At 34.2% G+C, this 21,215-nt stretch overlaps 1 protein-coding gene across 4 annotated transcripts in view; it reads right to left on the reverse strand.

Moving 5' to 3' along the window:
- EPC1 (enhancer of polycomb homolog 1 (Drosophila)) overlaps window positions 1–21,215 on the reverse strand; it is a 94,796-nt gene that overhangs the window by 18,059 nt on the left and 55,522 nt on the right. For all 4 annotated transcript variants that reach the window (XM_008581549.1, XM_008581547.1, XM_008581545.1 and 1 more), the window contains exons 2-5: window positions 14,202–14,361; window positions 2,738–2,883; window positions 2,015–2,221; window positions 1,116–1,264 (exon numbers count right to left, since the gene is read on the reverse strand). In XM_008581549.1, coding sequence (XP_008579771.1) covers window positions 1,116–1,264; window positions 2,015–2,221; window positions 2,738–2,883; window positions 14,202–14,301 — 602 coding nt within the window. In that variant the 5' untranslated portion in view covers window positions 14,302–14,361. The remainder of the gene's footprint in view (window positions 1–1,115; window positions 1,265–2,014; window positions 2,222–2,737; window positions 2,884–14,201; window positions 14,362–21,215) is intronic.

Below are 21,215 nucleotides of genomic sequence, written 5' to 3' on the forward strand. Positions count from 1 at the left end.
ATCAACATACAGAAACACACAATTTTTATTTGTCAATTATACCTAAATAAAGCTGGGGGAAAAAAGAAAGTTTAAAAAGTCAGTTTTGTAAATACTTATCCATAGAACCATTAATAACCAACTGGGATATAATTATAAACATCTATTAGACTTAAGATTATAGTTAAATCTGAACTATTTGCTGAATGTCTATTAAAATCAAAGATTACATAATTCCTTTTGTTTCTTCCTTCTACTTTTTTGGCTTACAGCTTTATCTTGGTACATAAATAAATGACTGTGGGAAAAAATAAATGACTGTGGGAAAATGACTGTGGAATTTTAACTCAGCAATTTTGGTGAAAGATTTGGTGGAGAAGTTGAAGTTAATGCTTAAAATGGACCTGAGAACTTTCTGCTTATTAGAATTGCCTGTGCTATAAAACTAACTTTTCTTAAAGGAAAATTTAACAATGGTTTTCTTTAAGGAAAGGGACTGAGAAACAGAGCAGTAAAGGGCTTGAAGTTTTCATTTTGTCCTTTGCCAAAAAATTATTTGAGTGTTGGGCCGGCCCGGTGGCGCACTGCTATAGTGCGCCGCTTGGGAAGCGCAGCTGCGCTCCCGCCGAGGGTTCGGATCCCACATACAGACCAGTTCCCGCTCACTGGCTGAGCGAGGCGCGGGAGCAACACCGAGGGTTGCGATCCCGTGGCCGGTCCCGGTCCGGTACGGGGGCAACACTGAGGGTTGCGATCCGTTGCCGGACGTGGTAAAAGACAAAAAGGAAAAAAAAAAAAAAGAAAAAAAAAAATTTGAGTGTTAAGATTTATGAGCCTTTTCCCCTCATTCTTTTAAGTCCAGTATTTAAAAACATACATATTAGAAAGATTTTGAAATGGAAATACCTGGTATATTTTAACTTTAGTGAACTAAGTCACTTTTAAAGAATATAAAAGAACACATGTAAAATCATACAAACTACAATATGACACCACACACTTAAACAGTCTCTAATTATTACTAAAAGAAGATATTTCTGAAATTACACATAATTAATTGCCTAGGAAATAAATTAACTCAATATACAAAATGTTAATGGTACCATACTTCCTAAAGCAATTAAAATATACTTTACCTCTTTTCCATAATTTCCAGTGTTAAGTGCAATAGCTCCCTTTTACTCTTTTCTCTTCTTTTTATCATCTCTAGAATAGTAACAGCCCGACTTAAATCTCGACGCAGCTTAAGCATTTTTTCGTAAGAGGCTTCATCATTTTTGCGATTCTACAAATATGAAGTTGCTTTTTTAATATCAATAAGCATTTCTAACTAGTGACGTTGTGAGCACAGTTGATTCATAAGAATATATATATTTGAAGGGTTTAATTAGAATTTAAAGACACTAACAGGGAGCACGAGTCACCAGGAAATCAATTCTGTACATGATTTTTAAATGGACTAATGTTAAAATATACTATTAACAGGTTCATAATACATCTTAAGATCACCATGCTTTAAATTAATATTTTTCATTGTAATTGTATAGAAAGGCATATTTAAACACAAATTAAAACAGCATTAAGATATTAAGGTATTCGTGATTATACATAATTTTTCTTATATAAAAAATACTTCCAAGAAAAAAACCGATGCCTGTGATACAGCTTGAACCAATTAAAATAATATGCAGTATTCATTATTAAGACAACTGGACAGCTCTAGTCCAGCTCAACTGATATCTTGTCCAATGATCCTTGTGTGGCTGAAATCCCACTTCAATGAACTGGCTAGAAGCTACCTGTTGTGAAACTTTGGATTAGTTAATATCTCACCATACTTATTTCTTCCACTATAAGCTGTCTAAATTTGATGAAATTTGCTTTTCCAGCTGTTCTACAAAATTATTTAAGTAGATATGGAATGTTTTCTTTTATGTGTTAATCTAACTGTAGTGAATATTTTCTACAACATGATTTATACATAAATTAGAACCACAAGAAAAAAAAAAAGAAAAAAATCCCCCAATTCACTTACTTTTCGAGTCTGCATTTTTTCAGTACGTCTTCTAAAAGCCACATAAGGATCATTTGTGCTGGAACCATCTCGCTTCTCTTGTTTTACTGATGGGATAAGAGATGGCCCTCGACAGTTTTTTCTCTTTTTAATCCAGTACTCATAAACTTCTCTAATTAATTCATCATCTTCTTTTAGTAGTAGTTTGGCTTCCTGCAGACTGACTGGCTAAATGTAAAACCATTATGTCATTTTCACATCATACACATATAAGGTTCAAAAGTATTTACCTCTAAATTTAAATGACAATAATAAGAATCACAACAGTGTTAAATATTAAACTTATGTGGATCTTATACAAGAGGTCTCCAAAAAGTTCATGGAAGGATTCATATTATCTTTTAATTCCATTTTACTATGAACTTCAAAAGTTCATATCAGTCAGTCACTGAGCTAGGTATTTTATACACATTATTTTATTTAATTTTCACAATAATCCTATGATGTTTATTGTCTCTACTTTACAGATGGGGAAACTGAGGCACAGAGAAACGTAAACATGCTGCTCAAGATTACACAGATTACTAATAAGCAGAGATGAGATTTCAATTCATGCTTTTTAACTCCAAAGCCTGCTGGCTTACTGTCCCTTCCCCTGCAATATCATACCATTTCCATATAACACAGATAGAACTTATATAGAATATGTACATACACACTTCTTATATACAAATGAAGTTTTACCTGCTGACCACTGCCTTTTTCTAGACGGTCAATCATCTCCTCAAATTGCAATGGGCAGATGTCCATTTTCTTTTTCAGTTTATTCACAAATACTTCATCTTCAGAATCCAAATCATAATCAGGCTGTTCAGCATCCAAACTAAAAGCTGACAGAAGGAACCATAAGCAATCATTTACTGTGTGAATTCACCAACAAAAATCTCTCACAGATGTCTGAATAAAAACAAGATCTAGATTTTCTAAAGAAATAGATTTTTTGGATTTTGTTTTCAGAGTCACAAACAATCTAAGCTAACAGATAGATATGTTTTCCACACTTAAAGAAAGGAGATTATCTTTATTATGAATATAGATGTAAGTAATAAAAGGCAACAAATGTGACACTCTCCACCTACTTCCTAAAAGTTTATTATCAGAAGCCCATTATTACGAACATAAAGAGATCATTAAATGTATTGGGTTGAACCATGTGAAAGTACCACTTTTGTAGCTCAAAAATCATTACATACCAGCAATTTCATATAGTTTGACATCACATAAAAGGATAAGACTTTTCTAGAATATTTAAGTCCTATTTTATAGATTAACTACTTTACCAAAAGCTTAGTGATTGGTTCTTCAAACTGAAGTGCTAGGAGCCACTACCAAGAACAATAACAGCTATCAATTAATGACGCATTCTTGCCAAGGTTTGTTTCTGCATGAGAATCATTGTCATAGTGATGAAAATGTGAGGTTTATTTTTTAGATCTATTGGCAAGAACCACTGCTCTATATCCTATTATCAAATGTCATTCTCTTATCAAAATTAAGGTAGGTTGATACTAATATGAAAAGCAAAAATATTAAATAGCTTTATCCTAAAATCTTGCCCTTCTAATAACCTTAGAGTCCAAATTCTTAGAATGGTCTGAGGCCCTTTTCAACCTAGTCTCTCCAGTGTCATCAGTAGTTTATGATCTAATAATATCAAATTTCATATATTTCATACAGCATGCTATTTCATGACTTCAGGCCATTCCATTAGTTATGTTCTGCTTGCCCACCAACTAGGCAAATGCCTATTTAATCTCTTAAACACGGGGCCTGACATCACTCCTCTAGAATCCTTTCTTTACTGTCCCCCCACTCAATAAGTGGTTCCTAACCATTTTTATCTTTAGAAGCTATGAACACTCTCCCCAGAAAAATGGACCATGTAAACATATGACATTTTGCATAAATCACAGGCAATTCAAACATGATCCCTAAAAGCTTGCTGCACCACGGTTTAAAAATTGTGCTCTAGATCACTCTCCTTCTTTTGTACTGTTTTACTATTTTTTGCACATACTTTACAATCTACTTGTTAAGCATGTTTTCCCTATCAGAATGTGATTGATCTCCTTGAGGGGAGGCATATATCTTCTTAATTATCTCTGTATCTCTAAGTGAAGAGAGAGTAACATGTTTTATTTTTTATGCCACCTCTACTTGCAGTACTCTACTGAAAAGTATTCTAATGTTAAGTTTACTCAAGTGGGCAAAAAACTCTGAAAAAGCTCAGTTATCCATTGGCTGAAGTCTGTGATAGGTATAAGAGGGGACTATTTGGTTACCTGCCATCCCTGGCTTCAAGCTTAGCGTAGTATCTGTCCTAGAGAAATCCAATAAATACTTGTAGAATTGAATGTATTATTTCACTGTTTTATTTTCCATTTTGATATATATCACTTCTATAACATTCCTAGTTAAAATAAGTGAATATTCAGACTCTATAAAAATCTCTAGATTGTTCACACCTCTGCATCCATGTTACTTGCAGCCATAAGCCCTTTAATGATTTTCCATCTTATTTTGTTTGTTTTTGCTATGAAAACAGACTTTTGGAGATCTTGAAGTGGATAATAACTCTGTTAGATTAAAAATACTTGATTTTTTTTGTCCCTAACCAAAATAATCCAGATCTGTGTTGTTTAATATGGTAACCACTAATGGCAGGCCAGAGGCACAATGGATAATATGGTAGCCACTAGCTATGAGTGGTAAATTAAATTTAAATTAACTAAAGTTTAAAATTCAGTTCCCCAACCACGTTTCAAGTGCTAAATAGCTCCATGTAGCTAGTGGCTAGTGCTGTACCAGATAGCACAGATTACAGAACATTTCCATCACCATAGAAAGTGCTATTAAAGAGCACTGGTTCAGATAATCCAGAAAGCCAAACTGATAAGGACCAATGTTATATTTTATATACTTCTAGGATCTCATTTATACATTACACTTTGACATCCTCCACTATAATATTTATTTTTCTTTCGGTGAAATCACATGTCAAATCACAAAGCTTAATTATTCACAAAAACTAAACAAGCTTACCTAGTATCATCTTACTTTTGCATCAAAATCCATTTGACATACTTCTGATATACAATATAGTATCACCAATGACCAGTCATACCCAAGTCATCAGAACTGAATCAAGACTGGAAAGATTACTATCATATGAATCAGGGAGCTCAGTGTCTTTCCCACTGAACTTAGCGAGGATCTGAGCTTTTCTTTTAGTCAATGTAAGTACACCTAAAAGCTTAAACATGAAGAGAACCAAATCTTGTTCACACATAGAATATTAAAACCCTAGAGGAAAAGCTAACATGTAAAAGTCTACTTTAAGATTTCATTTGACGTCCCCCCCCCCCAAAAAAAAATCGCAGCAAATGACCTTGATAAATAATTTAGCTTCAGCTGAACTTGTGGCTTCCAACTGACAGCTCAACCTGAGCTGATAAAGACGTGACATATTTATCATGGTCCTAGAAAGAGAAGTATATTCAGATTTTGATGTGTTCCTAGTAGAAAACAGGGTCTGAAGAAAAACAGGCAAATGAGTTGCCTCTTCTAATTAAATCCTGTCAATTAAAAAAGAGACATAGCTAGCCAATAATTGTTAAATAATAGGAGCCACACTGTAGAAGCTGACTCCTTTTAAAATATTCTGATAGGAATAAACCCAGACATATGTACAGTCAAACAAAATACAGTATTATATGTAATACAGATGTAGGAAGAAGTGATATAAAATAAGTCTAAGTGAAAAGAGCACAATAGTATACATAATTATTTTTAAATGAAACACTAAGTGGTACAAACTATAGTACTTAAGAGTCTAGTGATAGAGATGAACTGTATATAAATGTCTACGTAACAAGTGTTGTTTAAAGCTCAAACTAAATGTGCATGGGTGGGGATATGTCCGTAACTCTAAACAGCATTTCAAAAATACAGGAAGCAAACAGTAAAAGGATATTTGGGTCTAAGAAACAGCACAAAATCTGACTCAGGAACAGACTGTTATCCCTGATTGAAAGGAAAGCATCATCCAAGGTTGAGGAGGAACTTCTCAGACCAGTTTCAACACAAGGTAACTCTACGTGATTCATAGTATCTACTCGAAAAGCTCCTGAGCAGCAGAAAAAAACTGTTGTAATAGTGATATTTACTATGGGGTGGTATGTATTTGGACATCCTTGCTTTAGATATAAGATGACAAAGAAATCATGAAATTCTTCAACCTCTTTATGTTTAAAAGCTAGAGCTTGGAGTCACTTCTAGAATGTATTTAGGGACAATAAATTGGGAATCCCAGATTTGAAAGATTTGAAATCCCAGAGATGAAATCCTTTGTATATAAAATTCTGTGGTTGATCCATGTGAAGGTTAATTCTAGATGTCAACTTGGTTAGATGAAGGAATGCTGAGAAACCTGGTAAAGCTATCTTTTTAGGTGTGTCCTTGAGGGTGTTTCCAGCAGAGATTATAGTATGAAAGTCTGAGTGGCCTGGGTGGGAAAGACCCACCCTCAATGTGGGTGGGAATTATCCAATCTGCTGGGGGTCCGGAGAGAACAAAAGACAGAGGAAAGAGGTGAAGCTTTCTCTCTCGATCCGCTGGAGCTGGGATACACTCTTCTCTCCTGTCCATGGACATCAGAGCTCGAGACTCTTCAGCTTTTGGGTTCCAGGACTTACACCGAGGACACCATCACCTTCCCTGGTTTCGAGGCCTTTGGACTTGGACTGAGCCACGCTACCGTCATCCAGTTTATAGACAGCCTATCATGGGACTTTTCTTCATAGTCACGTGAGCTAATTCCCCTAATAAATCCCTCTCATATAATTATAGCATATCCTATTGATTCTGTCTCTCTGGAGAACCCTGACTAATACAATCCTATAGATTTTATCTGTCAGAAAGTAGTATCAGAAAATTATATGTTGTAGGGGAGATGCAGAGGCAGGCAAAGGAAAAGAGAAAATGTAATCTTTCAGAACCAGTGCATAAAGACGGGATATCTGTTCTAGAGGTAATAAAAAAAAGTAGATATTACTTCTTTTTTTAAAAAAAGTATCCATTTAAAAAAAACTTCTTTATTTGTAAGTCTAAACTTATAAAAATTGTAAATAAAAACAGTATAAGGAACACCTACATACCTTTTACCCAAATTCACCTACTGTTAAAATTTTATTCTGTTTATCATTTGCATGTGTGCTCATGCTTGTGCATGCTCTTGTTACACATTCACACACTATTTTTTCATTGTCTAAGCCATCGGAGAGTAAATTACATTCATAATGGCTCTTAAGTGCTAAATACTTCAATGTGTATTTCCAAACAGATTCTTTACATAACCAGTCATAAACTGCATCAATTTACATTCCTACAATGACTTAATCTCTTGCCTATATTCCAATTTTGTCACCTGATCCAATAGTTTATAACATCTTCCCCCTCCAATACAGGATAAGTCTAGGCTTAGGTATTATTTTAGCTGTTGTCTCTTTAGTGTCCTTTAATCTGGACTATTTCTACCATCTTTGTCTTTTAAGACACTGATATTTTTGAAGAATAGGTCCCTTTTCCAGGCCTCTATTATCATTATCATTATTATTATTACTAGCACATTCCTCACTTTGTGTCTGTCTGATTTTTTTCCCTCATTGTGATTAGATTATGCATTAATTAGAATGCTGCATACTACACATTTTAAGGCCTTCTCAGAGTATCACATCTGAAGGCGCAGAGTTCATCTGATCCTCATAGGTGATGATAATTTTGATTGCCAGTCAAGATGATGCCCAATTACTCCACTGTATAACTAATATTTTTCTCCTCCATTGTAACTAACAAGCAGTTTGTGGGGAGAGCTTAAAACCATCCAAATGTCCTGCTACTCATCAAAATTTCCTCTTATATTAAGCATACATTGAAGATTCTTGTTCATGATCCAATATTGATCATGATAATTGCAAAAATGATCTTCCAAGTCTAGCATTCTTTCCACATTGTGTCATTCAGTTCTTGGCATTCGACCATAAGCATGAGATAATCTCCCTCATTTATCTATTTATTATCAGTACGGATTCATGGATTCCTACTTTTTCAATGGTTTATAATTTATTATTGTACTTATTTTGTTGCTCAAACTGTCTCAGAATTAGCCAATAGAAACCCCCGTGTCTTTGTGACATGCCCCCATCATTTTTTTGAGTGCTTAATATATGGCATAACAATATGTGCCAGGGCCAACCATTTTGTTCAAAGCTTCTTGGTTCCATTTGATGGGGAATGGATTAGACAATAGGTGCTAAGTGTGTTTATTGCTACTGAATATTTTTGCTTCTTGGCCCTTTCAGAGGACAGAACTAGAAATACATATATTTATATATACTCCCACACACACATATGCATATAAAAATATACATCTTGACTGCCCTTTTTAAAAAGGTTTCCTTTGAATATTAACAGGAGGGTCTTGAGACCCAGGTATAAAGGAAAGAGGGAGAGAGAACTGTTACTGTCTATTCTTGGCAGAATTGTTTTATCCTAGAAAGGAAAACTCCTAGCTGTATAATCTAGAAGCCTTACAGATTACTAATAAAAACAGAAACATTAAGGCCCTTTGGATCCAAAGATGTTGAGTAGCACTCAGTGAAATAGCTGAGAAAGCACCTACAGTCTGGAACTAAAGGGATAATGTTTTTAAATGGGTTTCTTCTTGAAGAGCTCTGACTAGGATAAAAGGGAGAAAACTATGACCTCTTTGCTAAGCCAGTTGAAGACAATAGTTAGAACTGAAATTTTCCGAACTGATGTTTGATGAAATGTTAACAGATAACATTTAATAAATACACTTGGCAAATGCTGGGTTAAAATAAGTTAAATAAATTTAATACCACAAGACTCCCAGAACCGATAAACACGGTAGTAATATGCATTATGACTTTGGGGGTGAGAAGGGGAATTTAATATGCAATAATTCCCAAACATATCTGATCATGGCCTTTTTAGAGAATGCTAATTATCAACTTAAAAAAATCCAAGGAAAAGTTTGCATAACATTATTTTAGGAGCTTTACAAATTAGAAATTAGGGGAATTGAAATAAACCAGTTCATTCATATATACATATATACACACACACACGAGTTGAGAGTACTTCAGTTAATGGAAGGATGTGCATTATCTTTTAATTCTATTTTCCACAAACTTTTTGAAGTACCTTCATATGTGTGTGTATATATAGTTTCTAAAGAATTCAAGGCAATGTATCATTTATATGCATCTTACTAAACCACCTAGCAGTCAAGATTCAATTTCACCCTTGCAGAAATTTATTCTGTAATTAGTTTTTCTTCATTTATTATTGTACATTAACATTAATTTCACACAATATCTTCCAGAAAATAGAAGATGGTAATACTTCCCAACTCATTTTTTAATACCAGTATTACTCTGATACCCAAATCATGTAAGACAAAGCATAAAAAAAGAACATTTATGTAAAAATCCTCTATAAAATTTTAGCAAAAATCCCATCTAACAATGTATGACCAAAATAATATGCCACAGTCAAGTGGGATATATTCTAGTTAAGCAAGGCTGGCTCAATACTTGAAAATCAATCACTTAACCTACCATATTTACAGGCTAAAGGAGAAATATTGTGTGATATCAATTGTTGCAGAAAAAGCACTTGATAGAATTCAACACCCATTCACGACTGAAACTCAGAGGACAGTAGGCCTAGAGGAGAACTTCCTAAATCTCATAAAAAGCAACCATAAAAACCCTACAGCTAACACAATAATTAATGGTGAAAGAATGAATTCTTCTCCTCTAAGATTGAGAAGGAGGCAAGGATGTTAGCTCTCACCATTCATATATTAAGTTCTGAAGTTCTAGCTACTATAAGGCAAGAAAAAGAAATTAAAGGCATAGAGATTGGAAAAGAAAAAAAATAAAACTTTATTTGCAGACTACAACATGATTATCTACATAGAAAATCCCAAAGAATCTACAAATACCTCCTAGGACTAATAAGTAATTTCAGTAAGGCCACAATAAATAAGATCAACACAATTCAATCACATTTTTAGATAATTACAATGAACAAGTGGAAACCAAAATCAAAAATGCAATACCATTTTCAATTGCTCCCCCCAAAATGAAATTATGATATCAGGCAGAAATCTAACAAAACATGTACAGGATCTGTATGATGAAAATTATAAAGTATCAATGAAAGAAACCAAAGAAGACCTAAATACTTGGAGCATCATACCTTATTAATGGCCTGGAAGACTCGCATAATAAAGATGACAATTCTTCATAAATTATCTATAGATTTAAGGCAATTCCTATCAAAATTTTGACAAGTTCCTTTGTAGACATACATAGGCAAGTCTATTTAGAAATTTATACAGACAGCAAAGATAGCTCCGATAAAAAAAAAATTATATGGAAAGGGAAAGTTTTGAAAAATAAAAATAAAAGTAAGAGGAATCACTCCCCTTGTTAAACATTACTGTATAGCTGTAACAATCAAGACAGTGGCACTGTCTTGGAATAAACACAGAGATAAATGGAAGAAAACTGAGAATCTAGAAATAGATCCCCCAAAACATGCCCAATTAATTTTTGACCAATGAGTAAAAGCAATTCAATGGAGGAGGGAAAGCTTTCTCCATAAATGGTGCTGGAGCAATTGGACATCCAGAGGCAAAAAATAAATCTTGACCTAAATCTCATGCTTTGCCAAAAAATTTACTCAGAATGGATCACAGACTTAAACGTAAAATGTACTATAAAACATCTAGAACAGAGTGTAGAACATAGGAGAAAACCTTTGGGGCTTAGGACAAAGGCTAAAAGCTCTTAGACTTGGCACCAAAAGCATGATCCATAAAGGGAAAATCAATAAATTAAATCTCATCAAATTAAAACCTCTTCCTCTGTGAAAGACTTAAAAAGATGAAAAGGCAAATTACAGAATGGGAGATAATATTTCCAAATCACGTATCTGACAAAGACTTGGTGTCTAGAATACATATTTTTTGAAAAACGCTTGAAACTCATCATTAAAACAAACAATCCGTTAGAAAACATGCAAAAGACATGCACAGTCATTTCACCAAAGAGGATATATAGACAGCAAATAAACACATGAAAAGGTGTTTCATATTAGCCATTTAGGCAAATGAAAATTAAACATACAATGAGATATTACCTCATACCTATGAGAATAGCTAAAATAAAAAATAGCAATAACCTCACATGTAGGAAAGGATACGAAGAAACTGGATCACACATACACAGTCAGTGACAATGTAAAATGGTATACATACTCTAGGAAATAGTGTGGTAGTTTCTGTCCAAACTAAAAATGGATGACCCGGCAACTACGTTCATTAGTATTTATCCCAGAGAAATAAAAACATATGTTCACACAAAAACTTGTACAAGAATGTTCACAGAAGCTCTATTTGTAATAGTCAAAAACTGGAAAGTACCTAAATGTCCTTCAATGGATAAAAGGTTAAACAAATTGTGGTACATACATATCATAAGATACTACTCAGCAATAACAAGGAATGAACTATTTATACATGCAACTGAATGAACCTCAAAGATACTATGTTGCATGAAAAAATACAATCTCAAAAGGATACATACTGCATGATTCCATTTATGTAACATTTGTGAACTAACGTAATTATACAGATGGAGAACAGATTAGTGGTTACTCCTTTATAGCCATCCCCATTTATCTTCTAGGGATGAGGGGAGATAAATGGGTATGGCTATAAAGGAGTAACAAGAGGGAGTCTTCTGGTGATGGTATCATTCAGTATCTTGACTGTGTTGGTGGTTACACAAAGCTACACATGTGATAAAACTGAACAGAATCACACACACACACACACACACACACACACACACACACACACACACACACACACAACTGGTGAAATCTGAATAAACTCTACAGATTGTACCAATGTCAATTTCTTGGTTTTGATAATGTACTATAGTTGTGCATGAGGTTAACATTGGAAGGCACTAGAGTTAAGTGTGCAGGAGATTTCTCTGTACATTTCTTTGCAACTTCCTATGAATCTATGGCAACTAACACAAAATTAGCTGTACTTTACTAATATTCCAATGTATACATTTCCAAAGACATCTCAAATTTATACTGATTAAAAAAATTTCCTTCCAAATAACCAGCAACTTTGCTACCGTTTTTCTACTACTATCTCATTACAATGCCAGCGGAATCAATTCCTTTTTCAGTACGGTGTCTTTGAACTTCTCTGACCACATTTAATTTACTAGTTACCAGTAAAATGTGTTTTGTGGATTTTGAGTAGGCCACTTGTAAGAAATGCAAATTTTTTCCTGATAGTAATCATAATATAAACTGATTAATGTAATTTTATCTTAATCTTGGCTTTAATCTAAAACTATGCATTTGTGTAAGACAATAAAATCTGTGGCAATGAAACAGAATGTGGCTCTATTTAACATATGTAGGGAGGATCAGATGTATAACTTTCAGATCCATATTGACATGATTTTCCAGAAAGCAGCTTTTTAGGTTATAACATCTATCAAGTTTGTTTAGAATGTCTGTATTTTAAATATAATTAAACATGAGTGCACAAGTAAACACATGCCACTGATTTGGTTCACTTCAAAGTAACCCTTATTAAATTGTAGAAATAATTATTCTAAAGGAAATCAATGTTAGATAGAAGTTAGAGTTAAAGATGAAAAAACACCACAAGTTAAAAATATCACAATGCCGGGCCAGCCCGGTGGCGCACTGGAGAATGCCCCGCTTGGGAGCACGGCGGCTCCCGCCGAGGGTTCGGATCCCATGTGGAGACCGGTTCCCGCTCACTGGCTGAGCGTGGTGCAGGCGCAACACCGAGGGTTGCGATCCCGCTGCCGGTCCCCGGTACGGGCGCGACACCAAGGGTTGCGATCCCGTTACCAATCAGTAAAAAAGACAAAAAAGGAAAAAAAAAAAATATCACAATGCCAAAATACTAATGATAAGAGCCAATCTGGATACTAGGTCTACTTTTTCATACTTAAGAAATAGTAAAATAAATGTTTGGAATCCAAGAGAGAAAAAACTGAATCATATTAAATTCAGGAAAAATTAAATGAGTCATAAAACTAGTTAAAACTGGTTCCTCTATGTGCTTATAATGAACAATTAAAACAAAATATGTTTAGACAGGCCCCTAGAAAAATCTCGTGATCCTAAATGTCAACAAGACAACAATGAAAGCTACAGGAATTTTACCTTAGTAAGCTTGCAACTATTTGTTTTTAAATTGTCAACTACTTGGGAATTAGGCAAATGAAATATATTATCTTAAATCTACAAGCTATCAGCTTTCATCACCAAATGGGATAGCTACCAAAAGACTGTTTCTCAGAAGGAGCCTGTCACTATCAAGTGAAACAAGTTCCCAATTAGATCACTAAATTAAAAAAAAATTAGCATTACTCTACTAATAGAAACACAGATCAGGGGTTGGCAAACTGTGGCCCATGGGCCAATTCTGGCCTGCCATCTGTTTTTATCAATAAAGTTTTATTGTAACGCAGCCATGTACATTCATTTATGTATTTTCTATAGCTGCTTTTGCACACCAGGAGCAGAGCTGTGACAGAGACTGAATGATCCACAGATCTAAAATATTTACTATCTGACTCCCCCCCCTTTTTTTAATAGAAAAAGTTTGCTAGCCCCTGATTTGTATCAATAACTTCTTTAAGACTATTAATATTAATAATTCTGAACAGGAAGAGAACTATTTCCATAACTGAGGCATATTCTTCATTCTACTTGTCTAAAACAGCATACGATCTCATGCTGTGATGAAACTAAAAATCTAGGATAAATGCTATCTTTTTCTGTTAGGCAGCCTATGTCAAACGCCATTTTAAAATTTGAAAATGGGCTCAAATAACTCTCAAGCTGATGCTAATTAATGAATGGGCTCTAAAAATGCTCAAGCTGATGCTGGTCAACGAAATAGGTAACGAAAATGGCCTTGAACAGACAAATCTGTGAAGTTACATAAGAAGATACAGAAAATACAATCATTAAAAGAATAATTACTTACGCTGTATATGAATGAGCTGCTTTGGCATCTTAAATTCCCCAGGATATATAGACTCATAATAAGCAATATTACTTTCTGCCTCTGGGACTGGTATAACCATATTATCCCTCTTCTCGCCATACACCTGCTGTGCTGAAATAGCCCGCTGAAGATGATGTTCCTAAAAAAGGGGGAAAATGGGTAAGTTTACGTATTCTTAAAAAGTAGCAAACAGAAAGTCTTTTGCTCATTTGTTTTTAAAATAGAGGAATTTTAGTAGTGGATCTTGAAAGCATGCTGTTAGTAATACAACTAGTGGTAAGAAACATTTTAAGTAGAAATGAGGTTTTGTTAGAAACACTGAATATCTCCTCGATTTAAGAAAAGGTACTATACCAAAACAGAGAAATTCCTAAAATAAAAAGTTGACTAGAATTGTTAAAACTTGCAATCTATACATGAGATTCAAACAGAGTTAAAACATTTGAACTTATATGAAGAAAGCAGGCTATGGATAAAAAATCTTTTACTGATTCAATCTATTCACATAGTGCTTTGTAAATTAAAAAGTTACTTTCAAGTCACCTAATACATATAATCTTTTCAAAGGGTAGAGATCTTTTATCTTGAGTAAGAAACTTTCTTATGAATTTCCAGGGGCCTTTCTGAACAATAGTAGAGTAAATGTAGGGACCAGAAGCACGTGCTCTAGACTCAGGCTGTCTGAATTAGAACTTCAACACAGAAACAATTTGTGACTCCTGGCAAGAAACTTCAGTCTTCTAAATCCGTTTCCTCCAGTTAAGAGAAAAATAGAATCTCCTTCATATAGTTGAAGACTTAAGATAAATGTGAAGAAAATGTTTAGTATAAAGGCCTGGCATATAACAGATGCTACAAATAGACTTTGGTTTAATCACCATCTGGGAATGTTTTACCAGTTTGTGATACCACTGTCCTCACCCAGCACTACTAACACTGAATTTTGGTATATACACTTTACTAAATTTAAATTACTATATATATATTATATATATTTAAATATATATAGGAGCCTACTACATGTAATATAGTAGGATATATATTATATAACTATGTATTTTATATGTGTGTGTGTATATATGATCCTACTATGCAATATACAGAGCTTGGTCCATTTAACATTCCTGGAGATCTTTCCATACTGATACTTCTACTACATTCCTTGCAATAGCTGCACTATATTTCACTACATGGATAAAAAACCACCCTTATATTATTCTGTACAAGATATCTGTGTAGACTTGTGAAAGCATCTGTAGGACAAATAAAAATGGAAGTGCTCAAAGGGTGTATATGAGGTTAAAATAACACATATTCTTATTATTCTCTAGAGTAACTACTTCTCAACGTTCCTCTTGAATTTAAAAATCTTTACCCATCTTGTTAATTTAGGTTGATTCTTTACAAATGAGGGTTAAGTTTTTCTCCCCTCAAATGTTGCTCTTCTCTGCTCATTTTTAAAAGTGCTGCTTTTCTTTTTCTCATTGATATTTAAATACTTGGTTATTTTCTTTTTAATATTAAGGAAATTAGTCCCAGGTAATAAATTTCACAAATGTTTTTCTGCAGTTTTTTGACTTTGACTTTGTTTTTTTCTATTGAGGAAAGTTATATTAATCTTTTCCCTTATGGTTCTGTCATGCTTATTAACAGATATAAACTGTATAGTTGCAACTAGGATGTGTAAATACATTATTTTTTATAACTCATTTTGATTTTTGATTCTAAACTCTCAGGCTGCCTAATGGCTCCTGGCAGCTGGTAGAAACTAAGTATGTGTATGTGCAGGGCAGAGGTGGGGAGGGGAAAGGAATAATGTGACTAGTGATACTAGAAGATAGTATGTGACTATCTTCTCATACTTTGGTATAGTTTGTCATATCTACTGGTTGTGAATGCCACTGACACAGGGAACTTTTGTGAGCCCCAGATAGGAAGTCAGTAATATGTATACTCTTCTACTCTCAGATACCTTCAAATGTCAAGAGAAAATTTCTTCACCACCAGCACACACTAAACTCAAGGAGGGAGGGGGGAAGCAAGGCACATTATTCTTAGTTTGCATTTTCTTGCCAGCTCGAAACCCTTAATCTACCATTTCTGTATGTAGGTGAACATGTAAGAGTATGGTTTATCCTTTGGATCCTCTTGCAAATCTGTCCTGTCTTACTCTTGGCAATGCCTTTGGAACACAGCATTCAAGAATTTGTTGACTGTATTACAATAGTTGATATCTGCCACCTGGTCCAAATGAGAGGCAGTGGTAGGTGAGAACAGAATATGCCAACATCTGAGATTATTAGTCAAAAAATGAATACCTCACATATTACAGTAGCCTTCCACCTCAAGATTATGATGAAGATTCACCTCTGTCAGGTTTTTAACCTACTTTTTAATTGTTTACTTTTATACCTGTAATTTTCTTTTGTATAATGAGAGACAGGGATCTACCTTTTCCCCCAAATAGTAAGCCACCTGTCCTAATGTCATGGATAAAACCATCTATTCTCCTTCATCATTAAAATATCCCTTTATCATACAATAAATTCCCCTTAAAACTGGAAGTATTTCCAAGTATTTTTTTCTCTGCTCTATTCAACTCTCCCCCCATGCCAATATTTAATGTGTTTTAAACAATGCAGCCTCATACTACATTTTATCTAAGGCAACCTCCCCGCCCAGATTCTTTCTTATCAGGTTTCTCTTTAATATCTCATTTTTCTAGATGAGCCACAATAAAATTAATTTTTAGGTGTGAAACAGGACCAATAAGGTGTTTTGATTTTTCTAAAAAATATGGTATTGTTAAGAATATAGACTTTATAATCAAGAGTGCCCTGGATTTGAAGATTGTCTACACAGTTTAACTAGGCTCTGTGACTTTGGGACTTGGGACAAATTAACAACTCTTACCCAGAAACAGTTTTATTATGTGTAAATGTACAATATATACCTACCATATGGGATTGTGGTTAAAATACTAAGTATCCAATACATGGTATCCAATGTATACCTTTTATTATTAGCAAAGCTGAAGAGTTTTCCATATGCTTAGTTACCATTTATATTCTGTATAAACTGTTCTGTAGAAAGAACTTTCCTTATTTATGTTTATATCCATTTTTCATAACTGTAAAATCAAATTTTTATTTATCAATTTTATAGTGAATACTCACTGCTCTAAAAAAATATTTGTGGTTATTTATTGTACAAAACATTTCACACAATTTCATCACATCTTTAACACTCAAGAAAATAATCTCCCCTTTATATATGGCATTTAGGAGTGAAGTGCCATGAAGTGTGCAACATATTTTCAAATAGTTCAATCAAAAAAAAACAGGATTTATAGAATAAGAATACTGTAAAATATTAACAATTGTAGAATGTGTGCTGAAGGTATGAAGATGTTCACTGTACTATTCTTTCAACTTTTCTATAAACTTGAAAATTTTTGTAATTAAAAAGTTGGATAAAGAATAATAGTGTACTAAGCGCCTGACATGTATATAATATACAGCAAATATGGTTAGGTTCTACTAAGTCTTATTAAAAAAAAAAACTAATTGCTCAACAACTGGGGTAACTATTACCTAATACTACTCATACTTACTCCCACCCCAAGTATGAATGATGAGTATGAGATAGGAAGGAGAACAAACAGAGAAGGCCATTGTGGCTGGAGCATGGTGAGTGAGGTAGGCGAGTGACAAATGTATGCTCAGAATATGTTTAAATACTTTTTTCAAGGAAAAGATATGCCAGATAGCTGGTTTGTTTACTGTTGTCATCTACCTATTCCCCACCCCCAATCATTTAAGCATAATGAAAGCAGGGATTTTTCTCTTTTGCTACCAGCTGTATCACCACCCTAAAACAGTGCTGGGCACAAAGCATTAAATGAATATGTATGTATGTATATGTGTATGTACACACACATGCACGCACCCATGCATACACACACGCACACATATAAAATTTCAAAATATATACATCAAAAAAGTTAACAGATCATCTTTGGGTGGTACAAGGGCTCAAACTCTGGACCTCAGTGTCATCAGCACCCATGTTCTAAACAACTGAGCTAAAAAGCCAGCCCTGAAACTCTTTTTCATACTTTTCTTTATTTCTCATATTTTCTAAAATGTACTTGGCAATACTTTTTGAGAGAAAAAAAATTTCAGTAATTTCACTAAATGATTTTTAAAACAATGGTAATTTCTAAAAGACATAATTTATTTGATTCAGTAAAATCTTTCCCATTTTCCAGAGTGAAACATTCACTGTACTACAGCTTTCAGGTAATGAAAAAAATTTAAAACCCAAAGCTATATACATCTATTTCCATAAAATAACATTAAATTATAAGTGAAAATGGGGGTTTTTTTTGAGTAGGAAGAATATGTAGAATGGTGAAGAGAAGTAAAAAATGAAATCAATTAGAATACAATGAGTTCTGAATTCAATAAATTATTTATTGAACACCTTGACTAAATACCTAAGATTACACAACTCTAAATTACAATTATATAATTTAAGTTCAAATGTTCCTTGAAGACAGTACTTATCAATGCAATTATTGTTTGTTTGTTTGTTTTTTAAACATGACCTGTAAGGGGATCTTAACCCTTGACTTGGTGTTGTCAGCATCACGCTCTTCCAAGTGAGCCAATGGGTCATCCCTATATAGAGATCCGAACCCATGGCCTTGGTGCTATCAGCACCACACTCTCCCAAGTGAGCCATGGGTTGGCCCTTCAATGCAATTTTTTTTTTCCTTTTTGTCTTTTTTACTGACCGGTAATGGGATCACAACCCTTGGTGTCACGCCCGCACCAGGGACCGGCAACGGGATCGCAACCCTCAGTGTTGCGCCCGCACCGCGCTCAGCCAGCGAGCGGGAACCGGTCTCCACATGGGATCCGAACCCCCGGCGGGAGCGCTGCTGCGCTCCCAAGCGGCACACTCTCCAGTGCGCCACCAGGCCGGTCCAATGCAATTTTTTAATAAATCTATTTACAGCATTGAATAGACTAGTGTTCCCAAACTGTGTTCACTAGAATACTAATTTCAAATTATCAATAGGCAGTCTAATAAAAAGTTCAATAGTTAAACTTAGATTTTCTTTTACTTTAGGACTTCTGAGACCCTTTAACACGTTAATGTAAATTGTGGTTCTTCATGAGGAAGGCTACAGCCTCTCAAACCTATAACCACAAAATCATTTTTTCAGAAATTATCCATTAATAGTTCACAGGAATGTTTTGGGAAATGCTAGTATAGGAAAAAAAAAAAAAAAAAAAAACCCAAAAAACCCTAAAGATATGGAGCAGAATATTGGTGCTTAAGTTTGTTCATTAACTTAGTCTGTATTTACCGAGTGCCAACCATGTGCCTGGCACTGGGTACACAATGGTAAATAAAATAGACATGCTCTACATGACACTGTAGAGTTTACACTCTAGTAAGGAAGACTAATAAAATAGTCCTAAAAATAAATGGTAAAGTATAATAAGTCTTATGAAGTAAACGTACAATGTGTTATGGGAAATATAACCAGCAAATGGATTTCAGGGACAGTATCATTTTCATTAGTGGAGAAAGTAACATTGAGGCCAATAGAAGCAGGAATAGTAGTTCAGGTGCAAGACTGTTTTAAGAAGAGAGAACAGCTATGTTTGAAGGTCATTTACTAGTTTATGACTCCTTGGGTGAGTAAAGTTTTATATAATAAAATATTTACAATAATTAGGCTCAGGTTCAATTTTAGAGTTAATCTCCAAAACATTTTTCATAAAAAAAACAGGGGCATAAACTCTCAAATCAGCATGATCTTACAGGGAACAAAGTAAATAAAATTAAATAGTTTTTAAAAATCTTTAATATGCAATCTTACAAAAATGGAATCAGATGAATCATAATTTATGACTCAGCAAATAGCTTAACAAGGCTCTTACACTGCAGTAATTATGGATAATATGTTTTCTATACATAGCAATATGAATAAAAAGAGGATCAGAAAAGACTGGACAATTATCTTTGGAAAGGCACACTTTCATGTCTCAGAAAGCACACTTTCACGTTTCAGAGGCACACTTTCATGTCTCCTAAAGGGCATGGGCTTTATAAACAGACTCAAGTGTGAATCTAAGTTTCATCACCTTAACTCAAGACCAACAAATCACCCTGTTATATATTTTTATTATTTGCGTAATATATAGTTTTTATTACCCATCTTTCCCTCTCTTCTCTCTGGCAAGAAATGTTTTTTCTTTTACTTTACTTTTTGTTATTTTTAGTTATCCCATGAAAAATATTGCCTTTTCAGGTGACTTTCCATAGTCCCTGTTAAGTGCATGGGTTGTTAGGACAAAAGGGTTAACTGGCTCTAAACAGGGCTTATCACTAATATTTGAGAAGTCAGAAAATATCAGTTTTTTATTAAATAAGAGTAGTATCAGCTACCTGCAGTTAAACTATCTGAAGGCGTAGGTTTTGTAAATGTGTTATAAACATCTGCTCTATGCCTGTGCTCTCATGGATGGATATCTCTGCTGATACTACCACTCCCCATGCCCCCACCCCACCATGGGAAATTTCCACTTGTTCTTCAAAGTCTAGTTTAAAATTACCTTTTCTCTGCCTCCCCTAGGCAGAATTTGTCCCTCCTTTGTGCTCCTACAGTGCTAAATTCTATACTTAGGACATTGTGCTGTGTTTATTTATTTGTTTATATAATGATTTCCAAACTGTGAGCTCCTGAAGATGAGAGACCATGTCTAATTTGCCTTTGTATCTTTTCCTTCAAAAGACGTATTCTCGTAGTGTTAGCAGACTGTAAATCTTTTAAGGATGAGGACTAAAAATTATTTTTGTAACATACTCAGCATCTAGTATATTATTTTGGTTTACTGATGGTACTCGATATTTTCTAAAATACTATTACAGAAAGATGAGAAGAATCAACCTAAATAAAATGTGTGGGAAAAATAT

This window comes from Galeopterus variegatus, unplaced genomic scaffold (genome assembly GCF_000696425.1).
Source record: "Galeopterus variegatus unplaced genomic scaffold, G_variegatus-3.0.2 Scaffold2391, whole genome shotgun sequence".
NCBI classification, from domain to species: domain Eukaryota; kingdom Metazoa; phylum Chordata; class Mammalia; order Dermoptera; family Cynocephalidae; genus Galeopterus; species Galeopterus variegatus.